This window comes from Procambarus clarkii, chromosome 89 (genome assembly GCF_040958095.1).
Source record: "Procambarus clarkii isolate CNS0578487 chromosome 89, FALCON_Pclarkii_2.0, whole genome shotgun sequence".
Lineage (NCBI taxonomy): Eukaryota > Metazoa > Arthropoda > Malacostraca > Decapoda > Cambaridae > Procambarus > Procambarus clarkii.
In genome coordinates, this window is record NC_091238.1 from 7,970,157 (window position 1) to 7,991,250 (window position 21,094).

Sequence of the window (21,094 nt, forward strand, 5' to 3'; positions counted from 1 at the left end):
ACAGTACAAGAGTTCTTACATTCTTGTAAAGCCACTAGCACCCATAGCGTTTCGAGCAGATCCTTGATCCTAATTTTTTCCCCGAATACGACCCGCCAAATTGTTTAACAACCAGGTATCTATTTACTGCTGGGTGAACAAAGGCTATAGTTAAGGATTGGCACCCAGTCAATCGTTCCTGGTTAGGATAGAAACCCAGGCCAAAGCGCTCACGAAGCGCCAGGCGAGTGTTTTACTACTGTTCCACGGGAACTGCAAATGTATTGGCAGGTCTTGGGAATGGGGATCAATGCAGTGGAATACTACAATATTGTCTGTGTTGAACCAGTAGATAACTGAGGCAACAAGATACTGTAAATGATGATAATCATGATATGAACAAAGGGCTAATCAGGAACATTGTATCTTGCTCTCAGATACTACAGTACTTTGACTATAAGCTCATTAGCTATCTCAAATATTTGTAGCCATAGTGGTTAGACCAGTTAGTTGACAACCATAAGGACCCGGGTTTGATTCCCGTGGCAGGACAGTGAAGTGCATTTGGGCAACTTTCTTTTCAGTTAATGCCTCTGTTCCCTACCAGTAGGAAACAAAGCCCCCCCTCCCCTAGGGACTACAATATGCCTAGCAGTATACACAGAAATCACAATAGCGTAATATATCAAATGAACAAATGCCTAGGTTTTCTGTCCCTGACTATGGGTAGTGGGGAAACTACCTACTGTAATTAACACCCACCAACACTAGCTCACCCCACCATGAGTAGAAGCATTGAATATGCCAAAAACTTGAAGATTGAAGAAAAAGAGGCGATATGATCACTATGTACAAAATAGTAACGGGAATCAATGAATTGATAGGAAAGAATTCCTGAGACCTGGAACTTCAAGAACAAGAGGTCATATATTTAAATTAACTAGACAAAGCTGCCGAAGAAATATAAGAAAATTTGCTTTTGCAGACAGACGGTTGGAACAAGTCAGTAGTTTTAAATCATTATATGACAGAGTACTGGGAAGACGGGACACTACGAGCATAGCTCTCATCCTGTAACTACACTTAGGTAATTATCATCACTGACACCTGCCCACCGCACTACTCGCCCATCCAACCCCCTGGCAACAAACACTTGGACTGTGTTTGCTAGTTACTGCGGGGACATTGATTCCTGGAGCCAGCACAAGGTAGATCACTTAGCCTTGGGCGCATTTCTATTGATCTCCCACAGTAGTCGCCCTAGGTTACTCCCACTTGTCCCAGGCCACCCACATTAACTACCGCCCACCATTACTAACACCCACCCACCCACACTAACTACCACATACCAAGTTCAAATTCAAGTATGTTTATTGAGACAAGAAAAAAAATACATCTCAAAGGGATAGAGTAGCTTAGGCTATTTCTACCCCCCTCTACTTCAAGTCCCTCAAGGGGCGCACAAATTCAGTGAGTAAATATACACAAATCACAATACAAGAATCCCATTTAACATTGCAGGTTAATATAGTAAGCACAGCATATAAGTGCTACACTCTTGGGGCAAAATTCTTGTATTTTCTAAGTATTCTGTCTATCATACCATTATCACACATCCAAACAATTTGATGTAGTACACTACTTATTTCCTTATTTCTATAGTTGTCAATAAGTTGACAAGACCAATACATAATGTTCTAAGGTGTGGGCGTGCGGCATACTACATAATTTACACTCCTTATCTTTTTCACTGACATCAACACCGTATTGCCAGATATATTTGTATCCTAATCTTAATCTCATGTAAATTGAATCCTTCCAAGTAGACTTTCCTCTACCTTAGGTGAAGGACGATTTTGTATTTATTATTGAATAATTAAATAATAAGTGTGTTACTGCTGTCCACCATTGCCATTCTCTTCACCATTTCTTCACCCTCTTGGATCATCTTGATTCTTGTTTTTATTTGTTTCAAGATTATCTGACATATCGCCTACCATCCCACTCCGACCAATTCTCAGAGGAATTGACAGGGGTGGACAAAAACAAACTATTTAATATGGGTGAAAACTTAGTACCCAAATGAGCCACAGAGACCTTAGATAGATTTTTTAGTCAGAGTAGTTAACAAATGGAATGTATTAGGCAGTGATGTGGTGGAGGCCGACTCCATACACAGTTTCAAATGTAGATATGTAGCCCAGTAGGCCCAGGAATCTGTACACCAGTTGGATTGACAGTTGAGAGGCGGGACCAAAGAGTCAAAGCTCAACCCCCGCAAGCACAAAGACCATCACTAACCCGTTCACACTACACCTGTCCATCATTACTAACATAGCGTTTCGGGCAGGTCCTTAATCCTATGTTCTCAGGAATACGACTCTACTAAATCGTTTAACAACCAGGTACCCATTTTACTGTTGGGTAACCAGAGGTTACAGTTAAGGATTGACGCCCAGTAAATCCTCCCCGGCCAGGATACGAACCCAGGACAAAGTGCTCGCGAAACGTCAGGCGAGTAGTTTCACGAGTGTTTCGCGAACTACACCATGGGAACACTTGTAGAGAGGAGACCTCTTATAGGTTGTACCACTAGCCAAGGGCGAGGATGTTTCCCCCCTAGTCAATGCCGAAGCTGTCCCCATTGGTCAAGGGCGAGGTTGTTCCCCTAGCCAAGGGCAAGGTTTGTTCTAGCCAAGGGCAAGGTTGCTTGTCCCCTAGCCAAGGGCAAGGTTGTTCCCACTAGTCAAGGGTGAGGCTGTCCATGCGGTCATCCATGCAGTTATTGGCCAAATCTAGCGATGTTTAACCCTGACCCGTCCTAATATTGCACATATCATTCACTGCAACATTCCCAGGCAGCACACATGTGGATCTTTACTTACACTACACACAGAAATCATAATTGCGTGATGCATCAAATTAACAAATCCACCAGATTTATAACAAACCAGAGGTTGAGAGACCTTAATAACCCACCAGAGGTTGATAGACCTTAATAACCCACCAGAGGTTGACACACCTTAATAACCCACCAGAGGTTGACACACCTTAACCCACCAGAGGTTGACACACCTTAATAACCCACCAGAGGTTGATACACCTTAATAACCCACCAGAGGTTGACACACCTTAATAACCCACCAGAGGTTGATACACCTTAATAACCCACCAGAGGTTGACACACCTTAATAACCCCTCAGAAGTTGAAAGGCTCTTAGACTCAGCCCCAAACATACCCAAGAGGGTGCACGTCACAACCTTGAGGCCCCACAACATGCTGGAGCACGAGCGGCGCGCCCTGGCTGGGCCGCCTCTCGCGCCTCAGATAAAAGGGTCCGCGGGTCCTGGCCCCCACCAGTGACAGGCTCGCCCCAGCAGACGTAGTATCACGCTGCTACTCCAGTCTTGCCTGCCAGTGGCCCTCATCAACACCCACCGCCCTACCACAGCACTTTCAGAAGAGGTAATGAGAACGTGTATGTTGTAATATACATTTAGTTATTAATTTATCGCAATACTCTTCATCATATTCTACTGTAATAAAGTTTAACTACTTTTTTTTAAGCTTAGGCACACACACACACTATATATATATATATATATATATATATATATATATATATATATATATATATATATATATATATATATATATATATATATATATATATATATATATATATATATATATATATATATATATATGTCGTACCTAGTAGCCAGAACGCACTTCTCAGCCTACTATGCAAGGCCCGATTTGCCTAATAAGCCAAGTTTTCCTGAAGTAATATATTTTCTCTAATTTTTTTCTTATGAAATGATAAAGCTACTCATTTCATTATGTATGAGGTCAATTTTTTTTATTGGAGTTAAAATTAACGAAGATATGTGACCGAACCCAACCAACCCTACCTAACCTAACCTAACTTATCTCTATAGGTTAGGTAGCCGAAAAAGTTAGGTTAGGTTAGGTTAGGTAGTCGAAAAACAATTCATGAAAACTTGGCTTATTAGGCAAATTGGGCCTTGCGTAGTAGGCTGAGAAGTGCGTTCTGGCTACTAGGTACGACATATATATATATATATATATATATATATATATATATATATATATATATATATATATATATATATATATATATATATATGTCGTACCTAATAGCCAGAACGCACTTCTCAGCCTATTATGCAAGGCCCGATTTGCCTAATAAGCCAAGTTTTCATGAATTAATTGTTTTTCGACTACCTAACCTACCTAACCTAACCTAACCTAACTTTTTCGGCTACCTAACCTAACCTAACCTATAAAGATAGGTTAGGTTAGGTTAGGTAGGGTTGGTTAGGTTCGGTCATATATCTACGTTAATTTTAACTCCAATAAAAAAAAAATTGACCTCATACATAGAGAAAAGGGTTGCTTTATCATTTCATAATACAAAAATTATAGTAAATATATTAATTCAGGAAAACTTGGCTTATTAGGCAAATCGGGCCATGAATAGTAGGCTGAGAAGTGAGTTCTGGCTACTAGGTACGACATATATATATATATATATATATATATATATATATGTCGTACCTAGTAGCCAGAACACACTTCTCAGCCTACTATGCAAGGCCCGATTTGCCTAATAAGCCAAGTTTTCCTGAATTAATATATTTTCTCTAATTTTTTTCTTATGAAATGATAAAGCTACTCATTTCATTATGTATGAGGTCAATTTTTTTTTATTGGAGTTAAAGTTTACGTAGATATATGACCGAACCTAAACAACCCTACCTAACCTAACCTAACCTATCTTTATAGGTTAGGTTAGGTTAGGTAGCCGAAAAAGGTAGGTTAGGTTAGATAGACGAAAAACAATTAATTCATGAAAACTTGACTTATTAGGCAAATCGGGGCTTGCATATTAGGCTGAGAAGTGCGTTCTGGCTACTAGGTACGACATATATATATATATATATATATATATATATATATATATATATATATATATATATATATATATATATATATATATATATATATATATACATATATATATATATTTATGTGTGTCTCGTACCTAACGAGCCTAATTTTCCTGAAATATTATATTTGTCAGTTTTTTGGAATGGAATGATAAAACTTTACATTAGGCTATAATTGATTAGAATTTTTCTTTCGGTCAAAACTAACAAATTTGATTAAATCTCCGTAACTTAATTAACCTGCCCAAACATCAAAAACAATTCATGTTCCTAATATAATATATTAATATTGTTAGGAAGGAACCAGTTTGGAAAGGAATATTTGAAAATAATAAAAATCGCTCGGCCTGTTAGACAGATTGGGCCTTTGCCTATTGAAGGGACGCCATAATTAATTATGTCGCCCCTCATTCTTCGTATTTCAAGAAGATAATGTAAATTAATTTCGTAATCTGCACCTGAAATCTGATAGTTGAGTGGACAGCATTCTGGACTCGTATTCCTAAGGTCCGGGTTCGATTCCCGGTAATGGCAGGCAGAAACAAAATGGGCAGAGTTTCTTTTACCCTGATGCTCCTGTACCTATTTAGCAGTAAATAGGTACCTGGGAGGCAATCAACAGGTGTACAGGTACCTGAGCCTATTGGGTTCTATCATATCTTCACTTGCAACTGTATATGGAGTCAGCCTCCACCACATCACTTCCTAATGCATTTCATTTGTCAACCACTCTGACACTAAAAAAGTTCTTTCTAATATCTCTGTGGCTCATTTGGGCACTCAGTTTCCACCTGTGTCCCCCTAGTGCGTGTGCCCCTTGTGTTAAATAGCCTGTCTTTATCTACCCTATGTGTGTGTGTGTGTGTGTGTGTGTGTGTGTGTGTGTGTGTGTGTGTGTGTGTGTGTGTGTGTGTGTGTGTGTGTGTGTGTGTGTGTGTGTGTGTGAAAAAAGTTAGTAGCAGTTGATGTTACTAACATCAAAGGGCCGAAAGAGCAAAGCTCAACCCCCGTAAGCACAACTAGGTGAATACACAAAGAAGGGGAGGGAACTATCAGGAATTTAGTTTCTTCAAGCTGTCTGTTTAATATAATGTCAGGAATAGCGTGTTGGTGCCATTTTCAACAGGCTGCCGGGGCTATGAACATTGTGGTGAGGCGCAGTTCTCGGGCGGTAAACACAGGCACCATGGTAGCCGGGAATCAATATCGTGACCTCGAGGATTCAAACAAGAATTCAACACAGTTCTCTAAACTTTACCGATAGGATTATCTTAATACTCTAGTACCAGACGCTTTAATATATGAATACAAGTAAATTCCTTTGCTGTTCAGAATGCAGTATTTACAACGAATTCTCGCAGTTCAAGAATACACGTACAAGTATTGTAATAACGGTTTGAGAAAATGTTCCTACTCAGGTTATATTGTTTACTTGAATTGCTATAATTGATCATTGACTGATGATCCCATGCCTTTCCTAGCTGTGAAAGCTGTATGGGGTGGCGATGGACCCCCATACTCATTCCGTGGGCGGTCGCGGATCTCATGCATTATTTAAGATATGTAATATATTAAATTTTTTAACATATTTAATGTTAGCAACCATCTTTTTCCCTAGGAAACCTAATACATGCAATGGAGAGGGAGGAAGTATCCGAAGATTTGTTCACAAAAGACAATGGACTAAACCAATCGTGCATTCAGGGTTCTGCCATGGTGTTGCATAGTTCAAAATCTGACTCAGGCCAGTTCATTACGGATGAATTATGCAACGAAGAATACAACAGCACGGACTTCGTGAGCCAAGATTTACACACTAAGGAGCCAAATAAGATTTTAGGAAAGCAGTCTCCAAGTACACAATCATACACAGTACGGGACAACAGCAGCTCATCCCGCCAGTCACCATCCCAGGCACCCATGACCCGGCAGTCCAGCCGGGCCTCAGACCAATCACCATCCCATGAGGTACTCATGACCCGGCAGTCCAGCCGGGCCTCAGACCAATCACCATCCCATGAGGTACTCATGACCCGGCAGTCCAGCCGGGCCTCAGACCAATCACCATCCCATGAGGTACTCATGACCCGGCAGTCCAGCCGGGCCTCAGACCAATCACCATCCCATGAGGTACTCATGACCCGGCAGTCCAGCCGGGCCTCAGACCAATCACCATCCCATGAGGTACTCATGACCCGGCAGTCCAGCCGGGCCTCAGACCAATCACCATCCCATGAGGTACCCATGACCCGACAGTCCAGCAGGTCCAGTTCAACAACTCAAGAGGTGAGGCAGGGGAAAATCCTTCCATGTTATCACTAAAATACAGTACATACTTTGAATATACTTTCATAATTTCTAGATTACATACAAAAGTTTGAAACAATAACAACTGTATTCTGATCTCAGTTCACGTAACCCTGGAAGTAGTATGTGTATACGACAAATCTATGTAGGTGGTGATGACAAATCTATGTAGGTGGTGAAAAGGACAAGTTGAACTAGTTTAGTGGTTACCAGGTGTAATTCTATGAAGTTACTAAACAAATATAAAAATTTAAGCTCAACAAGTCACAAGGATCAGACAAAGTGTTTGTTAGGGTCCTTTAAGAATGTAAAGATGAACTACATGAGCCCTTGTCTCACATATTTCATTAATCATTTTAGTCGAGCAGTATCAGAATTGTGGAGGGTTGCAATTTGATGCCAATTTTAAAGAATGGGGAATGACTTGCGTCTTGAAAATCTTATATTATACTGGCCAACAGCCAAAATGCCCCTGAAACATATGGAGTCAATCTTGACTACTTCTGGGGTACTGAGAATGGAAATGTTTAAAATTGTTGATTAGCTCTAGTTTTCATCCAGTATGTCTTAATGATGTTTTCCTGGATAATGGGAGTATTTTGTCATCAATTTTATTGGGCTATGCATCCCATACGAGGAAAAGCTTATAACAACATGAAGTAGCTTTTGATATGCATAAACGATGACCAATATTAGTGGCAGTTCTATGTTGCCTTGAAGGTTGTTGCTCTTGTGATGGGTCTGCAAGGTGGAGACACAAATTACTTTGTTTTCTTTGTGAGTGGGATAGTCGTACGATAGATTACATTCCGTCCATCATAGGAGTCTGGGTGAATAACGTTCAGCTCACGAAAGACTCATTAAAGGTAAGGGAATATGATATATAGGATTAGGTTGGCTTATAACATAGTTATTTCCAAGAAAACAGAGAGCATAAATGGAGTAAAGTTGGAGTGGGAACCGCTGTAAGGGAAGTGCCCCGGAGCTCTGTCCTGGGACCTCTCTTGTTTTCCATATTAGTAAACGACATAGACACAGGACTGATTAGTAACAATAATAAATTTATAAATGATGCAAAAATAGGACAGGAAATAAATTCAGAAGATGGCTCAAAATCGCTACAGTACAATTTACTTAGGCTAATAAATTGGACAAAAGATTAGCAGATGCAATTTAATGCTAACAGATGTTGGGCTCTGAATCTAAGTAATGATATATAGTTACCAAATATCAGCTGGACAACGTTGAAATTTCCAAATTTGAATGCGAGAAAAAGGAGTCTCGGTCATGATTATTTGGGATATTAAGCCAAAAAATCAATGTCATCTTCAAAATAAGGCAATCAGGATATTAGGATTCATATTTAGAAGCATTAATAATATATCTAATGTTATTTTTCGGCTTTATCTTGCCTTTGTTAGGCCCCATTTTGACTACGCAATTCAGTTTGGTCACCATACTCTTGTGTCAGCTGACCCTGAGCTTGAGGATAGAGTTGTGATAGCCTATCCTGAACATTAGGAGAGGATGTTTATCTAAGCACTGCAATATCGATATCATTCTTGTTTCCAAACAAAAAATTAATATTTTACTGACAATTAAATGAGTTAATTAGGCTGAGCAAGAGTTATGATACATCGGTGTACTTAATTAATAAGATAATATATTCAAGATTTAAAATCAACAAAAGTTTATTAAATGATTGTTCACAGGTTCTTACAAGGGATGCGACGCTCAGAATGACCACAAGTTCGCCAGGAAATATTAGGTCTGACGTCTCACCTTCAGGATCTCTTGTGACTAACACTTCTACACAAGTATTATGCAGGACTTCTTCCTCAGTAACAGTGGATTTGCAAAGTTTATCAGAGGAGAGACCTATAAGTCTCACTTACGAACCTTATACGCCAATGGACGTCGAAGCTGTAGAAGATGAAAGGTCCAAAAAATCATCACCAGTCCCTAGTTTTGTCCGAACACGCCAAGAGGAAAAGTCTTTTGTGGGCTTCAATGTTAATGACCAATGTTTAACAGGTGTGAATTTAAAGCGTTCATCCCCAGCTCATGACATTCCCCGCCTTGTAACCACCGCTTCCCAAACACATGCTGATGAAGATTCCAGGAACTCGACTCCAGATAACATGTATGATGAGACTCCAAGTGAGAGTTCAAGATGTTCAACACCAATCCTTGTTTACGCTGAAGAACCTACTTGCAGTACAAACCAGTGCCCTTCGCATGTGTGCATGTCTACACAAACATCAACAAGCATGTCAGTGTGCGCGAGACGAGTGTGTATGTCAACCCAAACGTCGAAGTACAGGCGATCCCTGAGCTCACGTTCAACTCTTTTATCACCTTCTGGAGAAAAATGCAAAGGCGCTAAGCTAAAAAGCAAGTCAAGCAGTAGACCTACTCCAAGAGTGAGGAAGCAAAGACAGTCACCAGTAGGTACTGTGAAAAGAATTGTGAATAATAAAAAATCTCAACACGACTCACCAACACCAGTGGCCATCAGAAAACGAAAAATTAAGACCTCAAGCACAATATTATCAAAACGTTCTGTCCAAATACGCAAAACTAAAAGATTAAATATATCGTCCTCAGCACCTAAGTTAACCATAAAGCTCCGTGTCAGGAAGTACCCACAACACTCACCATATGCTGGATCTGTACAGACACAACATGTAAGAAAATCTGCAAGGTTCGACGCAATTCCTGTCTATCCAAAAACACTCCTGATGTCGGGTAATCTACACAAAGAGCCTCTCTCTTCTGAAGCACCAAGGACCTCGACTGAGGACGAACTCACAGACGTGTTATCAAAGACTACTAGCTTCGGGAATCTATCTACACTATCTTCGTCTTCTCAGAGAAACTCACCGACGCCGTCACATAAAAGCGCCTCGCACACTACTGGTGCTGGTGTTGACTCTCACAATTTAACACCGACAGGTGAAACAGTGGAATCCTCGAGCACAGAAGCCAAGGCTTCATCGCCACTGATAACGACGGCTTTCCCACGTGCTCAAAAACGAAAATGTATTGTTGCATCTGCCACAAAGAATAAAAAATGTAGTGGTCGTGGTTTGAAAAGTATTCCGCAGAGAGATGTAGGCAAGGCACAGATCAGGGCTGAAGATGACCTTGCCAGCTGCTGCCCCCCAGAAATGGTATGGTATTTGTTTAACTTCTTTGATACATTGTTATAAATATTTCGTATTGAAATTATTAACTTACAAGTACAGTTGTAATTATTAAATTTCAGTGCAATGGCATATCATTCAGTAAGTCAATTATGGTCACTCTTGGCATACTATTATAGAAGCACACAGTAGGCTTCCTGATTTTATCAAAGATAACTAAATTGGGACAGTAAATTACAATAAATATTTGTAATAGGATGTAAAATTATTCTTTAAAATTGGTCTTATTTATTGAATCTAAAGATTTGTGATTTCAAGATCTCTAACACTAAAGAGGGTTAGTAACAGTATGCACTAAAATAAATCATTTTGCATTAGGTTGAGGTGCTTGCAGCCGGGCAGCGGGGAGACTTGGAGCGAGTGGAGGAGCTGGTGCAGCTCCCGGGCCCCACAGTAACAAACCCCCAGACTGGGTGTACGCTCCTGCACGCTGCAGCAGCCAGCAACCAGCCCGAGGTGGTGCTCCTCCTCCTCAAGTTCATCAGCCCCAACATTGTCAACAAGGAGGGCCGCACCCCGGCCCACCTGGCCGCCATTAAGGGCCACACTCAGGTCTTGAAGATTCTGTTGGCTGATGAAGAAATGAATCCCAACAAGCGAGACAACTCCAACAGAACTTACAAGGACTTGGTAAGTTAAATATAGCATTATTTTAAAGTATATTTATGGTAGTGAAGCGCACGAAGTGATGACAACGATGTAGAGAAACACGAAGATGAGCGTAGGCTTTAATATTACATAGCACTTCACATTGGTGTGTTGGGACAGAGGGACTGGGACATCAACTGGCGGTTCTCTATTTGTCATGCTGAAGGAAAATTAAATCTGATATCAGCTGGCTGTTGATTATTGGACGAGTGTGTTTGGTGAAAAGGTATTTTCTCTATTTATTTTCTTATTGTTGCAATCTGTTGATATATGTACATGCATAAAAACAAATACACACACACACACATATACATACTGTATATACACACAACGTGAGGTTCAACTGAATCTACTTGAAGTAGAAGTGAACAGGTGAAATACATTCTCTACATTTAAGACGCTACCTGCTCTTCTGATAGAATGTATCTTGCATTCATTATTTTGCAGTAGTTACTATATCAATGTAATGTTAATATTGTTCCTGGTGATCCCTGAAGACATTACCTTGGTTTCTCATTCCAGCTCTCTGAGCCTCTGTTACTGGCAGTGCTGAATGGGAATGTGAGCAACATAGAGTCTCTCCTCAAGATGGGTGCTGACCCAGACTACCCTGCTGGTCAGCTGGTCCGTGGAGCGCTCTCTCGGGAACTAAATGTCACTACCCCCAGGCAGCTGGCTCAAACTCTCAACCGGGAATACCTTTTACGGTGGTTTCACAGTGTAAGCCTCCCCCCCCCCCATCCCTCTGGGGATTTTCTTGTTTCATTTATTCGCTAGTTTTAGATGCTTAATATTGATCTTTACAGTATATGAATAAAAAATAAGCTCGACCACTTTACGTAATGCTTATTTTGCTAATTGTTTTAATGTCAAATGCATTCAAAACGTTATATTATGAACACAAGTGGTGACTGTGTAGCATGGGAGGTGCGTAGTGTGATGAACACTGACATAATCATGCGAGTGGGAGTTGAGATAAGTGAATGTTATCACAATAACTGAGATAAGAACTTATCACTGCACGAAACATAAAACAGCTCACATGTTAGTAAATAAACAAATTAGCTATAAAATGAACATGCTTATGAACATGTGAACATTTGCAGCTCTCTCATGGTGCTTTTACCATGTGAAAGACATCAGGAAAATGTATTAACATGTGATATGCATTATTATTATTATTGTCTCACGAAGATTTATTTATTTTTTTTAAAGTAATGCAAATGGAATCAATGTATTTGTAGGAGGTGAAGGATGGCGGAGAGGACAATGAGGCGGGCGAGGAGGAGTCAGCCACTTGCATCAACAACCTGGCTGCCACTCTCAGGGTATGGCAATTTTGGCATCTATCCTAGCTCATATTAATTTTGTTTAGGAGATTTCCATGGAAATCGCATTGTTGACTTATATTACGTATATATAATTTCCAATACTTTTTAAGTTTTGATAAGAGTGATGACTTATAATATCGCAACTGTATTTCCATATCAAATTCTAATCTGGTTTTATGTGTATATATTTTTTATGAATATGTATCTAGCGATCTGTTCCTTTAATTTGAACTTATTACAGCCGAGGCGAGTGAAGCCAGCAAGAGGCCAGGCTTCAGGACCCAACGTGTACAAGATGGACACAGACCCCAGAGGATACGTCTGTATCCTCAGCTACAGTTCCTTCAAGGACCGCCCCGACCTGGACCTCGAGGGTTCACACTCTGACGTCAACAACCTGTCAAACGTCTTCGGGAAAATGGGATACACTGGACACTCACACTCCTCCTTGACGGCACACCAGACCAAGCAAGTGTTGACGAGTGTCAGGGACATGGAAGTCCTCGACCATGTTGGATGTGCTGTTTTTGTCATCTCTAGTCATGGTGTTGGAAACGAAAAGTTTCTAACTAATGACATGAAACGTTTGTCAACCGAATGGGTTTGTGACCTCTTTAAGGATTCAGAATGTCCACGATTAAAAAATAAACCCAAACTGTTTATCTTCAACTTCTGCCGTGGCCATTACCAAGAACAACTTCTTAGACAAGCCAGCGCTGTGAAATGTACGAGAGTGAAGGAACCTCTTAAAGACATGATGTGTTTCTACTCAAACAGTGGAGGCTTCATGTCGTACACCTTCACTAAGGATGGAACCCCCTTTCCTAGGGCTCTGTGTCGCACTCTAGCCAAGCATGCCCACAATAAGGAGCTTAACGAGTTGTACAGAGAGTTCCTGAAGGAGTACTCTAAGGTATGTCCCACCGCTGCTCCTCAACTCCGGAACCTTGGCTTTACCAAGAAGTTCTACTTTAATCCAGTAACAACAGCTTAATATATGCAATGCATTTGAGGCAAGTCCAAGAGTATTTAAAATCTCAAGGAGAAATGCATAAGAGCTTTACGTACCACTTACAATACTTGTTAGCACAGACAATCGAGTTAGCAAACAAGATAACACAAGTACTTACGTTTACAGTAATTTTAGTCACTACAGGAGAATAGTGTACCTTCGTGGGCCCAGATCTAGACAACCAGCCCCAGCCGACTGGGTGTCTAGTAACGAGTCTGAATTATAGTAAAAGTTCCAATACACATTATGTTGCTATTTTTAGATTTTCGAAACGAATAAAAATCTTAAAAATTTTGTAATAATTAGATTTTTTAAATAAAATAGTATATTGAATTACATTGTTGCAGGAACCACATGAAGCCTATACTGTGTTATTGTTTGTGATACTCTCCCAGGTATCTGATAGATAATGTGAGTAGCAGCAAGCCTAACCTTTCACTTTGTCCTAATTTATTTCAATATTTACTGTAGTGTGCCTAAGCCAATAGAAAAATCTAAATATATGTTCAGGACGAAAGTGTATTTTCTGGTTGTCAGTAAGCTATCATGGTGGCCTTAATAACCCGCCAGAGGTTGATAGGCTATAATAACCCGCTAGAGGTTGATAGGCTATAATAACCCGCCAGAGGTTGATAGGCTATAGTAACCCGCCAGAGGTTGATAGGCTATAGTAACCCGGCAGAGGTTGATAGGCTATAATAACCCGCCAGAGGTTGATAGGCTATAGTAACCCGCCAGAGGTTGATAGGCTATAGTAACCCGCCAGAGGTTGATAGGCTATAGTAACCCGGCAGAGGTTGATAGGCTATAGTAACCTGGCAGAGGTTGCTAGGCTATAGTAACCCGCCAGAGGTTTACAGTCCCTAATTACCCACCAGAGGTCGAAAAGTTTTAAGCTCAACACCAAATGACAATACCGAAGATACTTTTAATGATTTATACATTTTTTTTGTTAATCAAATATTTAAAATAAAATTATAATTGTCTGCATTGTTGGTTAATTAATATCATCGAGCATTTTTACTATAACAGAGTAACAAACATACACTTCTACAGTATATTACTGGATCAATGATCAGAAGCTGATGTCAGGACTTACAGCTATTGTAACTTGTTGCAGCTGTTGTCACTTGTTACAGCTGTTGTCACTTGTTACAGCTGTTGTCACTTGTTGCAGCTGTTGTCACTTGTTACAGCTGTTGTCACTTGTTACAGCTGTTGTCACTTGTTACAGCTGTTGTCACTTGTTACAGCTGTTGTAACTTGTTACAGCTGTTGTCACTTGTTACAGCTGTTGTCACTTGTTGCAGCTGTTGTCACTTGTTACAGCTGTTGTCACTTGTTACAGCTGTTGTCACTTGTTACAGCTGTTGTCACTTGTTACAGCTGTTGTAACTTGTTACAGCTGTTGTCACTTGTTACAGCTGTTGTCACTTGTTACAGCTGTTGTCACTTGTTACAGCTGTTGTCACTTGTTACAGCTGTTGTCACTTGTTACAGCTGTTGTCACTTGTTACAGCTGTTGTCACTTGTTACAGCTGTTGTCACTTGTTACAGCTGTTCAGTCCATCCTAGCAACTAATGTAATTTTTTACGCTCGTAACCATCATTACTTTTTATTTTTTTTAAACATATTTAGGTACATCTGCATTTTTGCAGCTGTTCTAGACTATATGAAGGGCTACATAGTATGAGCATTAAATGCAGATATACCTAAATGTGAATAAAAAAAAAGTAATGTTGGTTACGAAAACGTAAAAAATACGACCTATTTGGTGCAAGGACGGGTTGATAAGAAAAAAAAAAGATTCTTCCACACAGTTATCAAGCACTGAGCAAGCAGACACATATCACCGGCCATTAACTGCTGAAAATTACAACGTGAATGTAAGACGACAACTTTTCAGTACGAACGAGAACCAACTATTTCTTCTTTAGGATACGAACAGTTTGCCGATGACTACAGAGGCAGGCGGTCTTGCGCAGCTGCGTCATGGTGGCTCATCATTATCTTTTTTTTTTTTTTTTTTTTTTTTTTTTTTTTTTTTTTTTTATTATTGAGATATATACAAGAGTTGTTACATTCTTGTACAGCCACTAGTACGCGTAGCGTTTCGGGCAAGTCCTTAATCCTATGGTCCCTGGAATACGATCCCCTGCCGCGAAGAATCGTTTTTTCATCCAAGTACACATTTTACTGTTGCGTTAAACAGAGGCTACAGTTAAGGAATTGTGCCCAGTAAATCCTCCCCGGCCAGGATACGAACCCATGACATAGCGCTCGCGGAACGCCAGGCGAGTGTCTTACCACTACACCACGGAGACTGCAAACTGTTCATCGTTAGTGTTATCGACACTTGATCAATCGCGATTTCATTGTTTTGCGGTTAAACTTGATGTTCTCACCTAGTTGTGATTGCGGGGCTTGAACTCTGGCTCCTTGGTCCCGCAAATCTTTGTTACACGTGCTGTCTGGGTAAGTTTCCTCCCTACGACCTTTCCTAAAAACTTGGGGAAGTTTTTAATCCTTATATGGGGCCGGACCCGAAACTGGCACATACGTTGAAGAAACAGATAAGAGAAACGAGCGGTGATAGCTGGTGTTGTGTTGATAGGCACCATTCTGTTGTTGCCAAGGAACAATGGGCATCAGAGCCGGGCTGGAGCCGGAACTAAAAGTCTGAAAAAGATTCGATCTGTGAGGGAAGCCAACAGGCGGACGAAACATGCCCGGCTGTGATTATTTCCGAGGTTAGTAGATGTGTTCTATGTCCACATGTGGTCAAAAGAAGAGGCAGATGCTTAAATAATTGTTGGGGGGTTTTGTGAACCTAGATAACCTAGATAGATTTACAGTCTCCGTAGTGTAGTGGTAAGACACTCGCCTGGCGTTCCGCGAGCGCTATGTCAAGGGTTTGTATCCTGGCCGGGGAGGATTTACTGGGCGCAATTCCTCAACTGTAGCCTCTGTTTAACGCAACAGTAAAATGTGTACTTGGATGAAAAAACGATTCTTCGCGGCAAGGGATCGTATTCCAGGGACCTGCCCGAAACGCTACGCGTACTAGTGGCTGTACAAGAATGTAACAACTCTTGTATATATCTCAAAAAAAAAAAAAAAGATACTGCCCGAAACGCTGCGCGTACTAGTGGCTTTACAATGATTGTAAATACTATGCTATGTATTCTCTCTAACCCAATGTACCTTCTTGCATATAAATTAATAAATAAATAAATAAAGATACAAGCATGCATTTGAGAAAGCTAGCGACTTGTGGGTTGTATAGTTGGTTTAATTTACTAGATGAGGCACTCGGGTTTCCCTCCCCCTTGTCTCTTCTCCCTGTTTTTTATCTCCTCCCTTATCCCCCCCTCTATTCCATTCTCCCCTTTCTGCCTTTCTCTCCCTTTCCTCTTTCCTACTCCACCTCTCTCCCCCCCTCTCCTCCCATCTACTTCCCTCTCCACCTTTCTTGCCCTCTCTCCTTCCCTTTTACAACCATCCCTCTCACAGAAAATGTAATATTATGAAGTATTAAAAACTATCAAATAATTCTATGGCAAATACAAACTCTAATTCACACTGGACTTTATGAAAATCGCAGTGGGTGTCGCTATAGATGCCGATATTTCTTAAAGTGTGGCACTAAGGCCAACCCCGACTGGTCTATGACATTCCCTTAAATCTCCACCATGTATCATCTTGGAAAGATAGATGAGGCTATCCCCAAACGTCTGGCTTGCAATAGACAACACGATGTTATAATTTATAGATATAAAGTATACATCCAACAAGATGCATACCACGAACTGTTTCGTTAGTGTTAGAACCCTCGACCGTAAACTGGGAAAATATTATCCGCCGGTGTCTTTAGGTGTAATATTTCTGTGTATTCAAACAACTGATCATACACACAACACAGCAGTAGTTGTTACACTGGAGTTTGTTATTTAATACTTGAGTTACTATTTTACCCATCAATTACTTGGCAATTTAATTTAATGTATTAACCTTTCGGTATATTAGTCGTAGTTCCTAGTAACCTATGTGCTCCAATTTGTTGCACGTTACTCTTGTTTACGCTGACTACTAGCCTATGTGTTCAAATTCATGGCACATCATATGTTTACTATTTAATTTGATCATAAAAATCAATTAAATTAAATCTTGATTAAAATTATAATTATTCCCAGTGTCACTTACTTAGCTAAACGAACTGTGAGGTTCAGTTCCTGAACCCATTATGTGCCTCTGTAACACCTTCCACCACCGCCCACGGGATGGGTATAGGGTGCATAATAAAAAACGAAATTGAATTCCGTTTCACTCAACTCTCAGAAACAGAGATTTTGGATACGGGCGTAGTTATTGTACACCGTTCATTTATTGGAGGAAGTTATGGTGGTATTCAGGATTTACTGGAGTTCACCGAGATAAGTCACAAGCATTGTCTTCGTGGTTGCTTTTATATTGAGTTCCAGTTGTGACCCGTCGTCCTAGTCCCAGGTCTCTTGATACAGCCTGTGTTTATTCACCTTGTCGACTCCTTCAGGAGTATATACCTTGTAAGGTGACCATATTCTCTCCATGTGTGTGTGTGAGTGTGTATACGTCACACTGCTACATGTTAAGGCGTGTGGCGGCGCCCGGTGATGTCTCACGTGTTGCAACTCCTCCAACCTCTCCCCCCATCGCCTCTCACCCGTAAAGACTGCCTGAGCGCGCTCTCTAGTCTCTCTCTATCAAGCAACAAAGCATTTGTGCTCCTGTGCCAGGTAAGTCCACCAGGGGCTCAGCATAGCCCCGTGCTACTTGGAACTTTCTGTTCAGAGTAGCTGAATCTAAAACAACAAAACAAAAACAGCTTTCTCGAATAGCCGCTGGCGCGTCGCCGGCATCAACAAGGAAAACACTACACTGTGGACCCTTTGAACTCGGATAATTTGTATTGTTTTTCCCTTATATATTATTAATACTGGTAAATACATTTTTGGTGGGATCACCAGACTTCTCAAGACCAGTCTTGGCTATTAACAGCATTTATAAGCAGGTATATTAGAAATTACTTATTACGGACACCTACAATACTTTGCTCTTGTTAATATACTGATCTACATCACTAGTTCATGACTTGGACTTTGGGTCTTTGTTTAGAGGACGGGCTGTATAAACAGCCCGTCATCATAAACAAAGGCCAAAGTCCAGTCCATACACCCGCCAAACCCCCTGTTTATGAATGAAAAACGGTTTACACATGACTTACAACTGATTTCGTTCGAACACTTCCGGAACAAGTGCTTCACTGACGAATTTTGTTCAAACCACAATGCTATAAATGCTTCACCCACGAACTACAAATACAAATAATCGCCAACAGAACCTAAACAACTAACATAACCTATGCCTATATATGCACAATATGCTAATATAATATTATTTTATATTTGAGAAAATTCCCGTTTTGAATGAACAGTATGTAAAAATTTATGAATGAGTCTATGGGGTCGACCGCTGGATGTACAACCCATTCTCGACTCAAGTCCATTACATCCAGTGGTCGGCCCCCACAGACGCATTCATAAATTTTGACATGCTGTTCATTCAAAACGGGAATTTTCTCAAATATAAAATAATATTATATTAGCAAATTGTGCATATATAGGCATAGGTTAGGTTAGGTTAGGTGTTTAGGTTCTGTTGGCGATTATTTGTATTTGTAGTACGTGGGTGAAGCATTTATAGCATTGTGTTTCGAACAAAATTCGTCAGTGAAGCTCTTGTTCCGGAAATGTTCGAACGAAATCAGTTGTGAATCGTGTGTAAACGGGTTTTCATTCATAAAACAGGGGGTTTGGCGTGTGCATGGAATCACTTTTGGGTCTTTATTTGGAGGACGGGCTAGGATGTAATGGACTTGAGTTGAGGACGGGTTGCAAATGCTTCACCCACGTACTACAAATACAAATAATCGGCAACAGAACCTAAACACCTAACCAGTGCCTGTATATGCACAATATACTAATATATAATATATTCATATATAAAAAAAATATTTGAGAAGTTTTGTTTTGAATGAACAAAATGTTAAAATTGATGAATGCGCTTTTGGGGTCGACCGCTGGATAGAATGGACGTGATCTGAGAATGGTTTATAGAGGTGTGTGATTCGAGCAAAGACCGTGGACGAAGCACTGCTCGAGAAACATACATACTGTCATCAGTTGTCAGTCGTGTGTAAAGTGTTTTTCATTCATTAAACAGGGGGAAGGGAGGTTGGTGGCTGGATTAACGAGCGTTTGACGTTTGTTGATAAGGACGAGCTGTGACTTACTCCTGATTAAGTTCAAAATGTTCTCAATCCGTGCATCTTTTCGCTCTGTTCTATGCTCGCATTGCTCTTCACTAAATTGCGCACCGTGCTCATCATATTTGGTCAGGGAGGGCTTGCTAAATGTAGTCCGTCTCAAAGAATAAAGCCAAATACTCGTAGAAATTGCCGTTTTTATTTAGTTGGAAATACTGTTGAATCTCTTATTATTTACAAGCACAATAAACTTTAATATAAATCAAAAGCATATTCACCATTGTATAGTGTCATTGTAAAATGTAAGAAGTTTATCTTATTTATAAGATAAATTTATCTTATATTTGTAACGGTTCTATTGTTACGTAAAGTATGGTGACAAATAAACACAGACACTAAGGTACCTATATATATATTCTGTAGCGAGTAGATTATCCCAAGTAATATACTCGCTACATATTTATAAGAATGTATTCTCACAAACCCACTGTACCTTCTTGTATATAAATAAATAAATAATAAATAAATATCTTGTATTGAAGAACCATCACCTAAGCGCCTTACGACAGCAGCGCCGCCAGTGTGTTGTGTCCCGCACCAGCGTTGCCAGATTGGGCTACAAATAGCGCATTGGGCTACTTTTGAGAGCCCCGCGCTCCCAAATTTTTAATTTCGCTACTTGCTAGTTTTTGGGATAATTTAAAAGCAAGATGTGCTAATTTGGGCTATTAATGTTAAGAATGTACGATTGCGAGTTACATGACAGTAACTAAGCTATAAATAATTGTAATTAATAATAATTGTAAATATTAATTAATACTAAATAATATTATTTAATAAATTAGTCCCAATTTAATGCAGAGTTTTCTTCCAAGCACAGAAACGTGTAAATATAAATACAAGATAACAGATAGATCGATAAATAAATAGACAACTTTCAAATACTTGCACCAAGTAATGGCGAGAGGAATAACTAAACAGTATACATTACATTTGAAATTAATAATGGATGAATTGTAATAAATTGGTGTATGTTTGTATGTATACCAGACAAAGTCCATTTAATGGCAGAATTTAGCCATTTTGTGTAAAAACTTTTATATCTCATATTATTAATTATAACAGTAATCGAAAAAAGTCATAGTTTGTATATACAAGAGATGAAACAGCGAGCCATGAGCTAGAGCGATGTGTTGAGTCCATAAGGAGGCCGAGCTTCCGGAAATACCTTCCTGTGATTGGCTGTTGCGGGGAATACCAACACTCTTTTATGAATAAAATTTTAACTGAGAAATAGGTCCTTGTGCACAACAACAAGATTGTTGTGAAAAA

General features: G+C 39.9%; 1 protein-coding gene across 2 annotated transcripts; it reads left to right on the plus strand.

Moving 5' to 3' along the window:
- Positions 1-3,317: 3,317 nt before the first annotated feature.
- On the plus strand, positions 3,318-14,443 carry LOC123773477 (uncharacterized). 2 transcript variants are annotated; one of them, XR_006774833.2, is made up of 8 exons: positions 3,318-3,445; positions 6,572-7,239; positions 8,973-10,433; positions 10,785-11,096; positions 11,637-11,834; positions 12,359-12,442; positions 12,687-14,029; positions 14,282-14,443. XR_006774833.2 is itself a non-coding variant. In XM_045767280.2 (7 exons), the coding sequence occupies exons 2-7, from the start codon at positions 6,589-6,591 to the stop codon at positions 13,437-13,439; spliced, it is 3,459 nt and encodes a 1,152-aa protein (XP_045623236.2). In that variant the 5' UTR covers positions 3,318-3,445; positions 6,572-6,588; the 3' UTR covers positions 13,440-14,443. The 2 variants fall into 2 exon arrangements, 1 of the variants encoding a protein (XP_045623236.2); XM_045767280.2 differs by having other exon boundaries at positions 12,687-14,443.
- The last annotated feature ends 6,651 nt before the right edge of the window (positions 14,444-21,094 follow it).

Coding starts and splice junctions, on each gene's coding strand:
- LOC123773477 (XM_045767280.2), top strand. CDS start 6,589: ATGGAGAGGGAGGAAGTATCCGAAGATTTGTTCACAAAAGACAATGGA. Junction 7,240..8,972: donor CCAGTTCAACAACTCAAGAG/GTGAGGCAGGGG, acceptor GATTGTTCACAG/GTTCTTACAAGGGATGCGAC. Junction 12,443..12,686: donor ACCTGGCTGCCACTCTCAGG/GTATGGCAATTT, acceptor AACTTATTACAG/CCGAGGCGAGTGAAGCCAGC.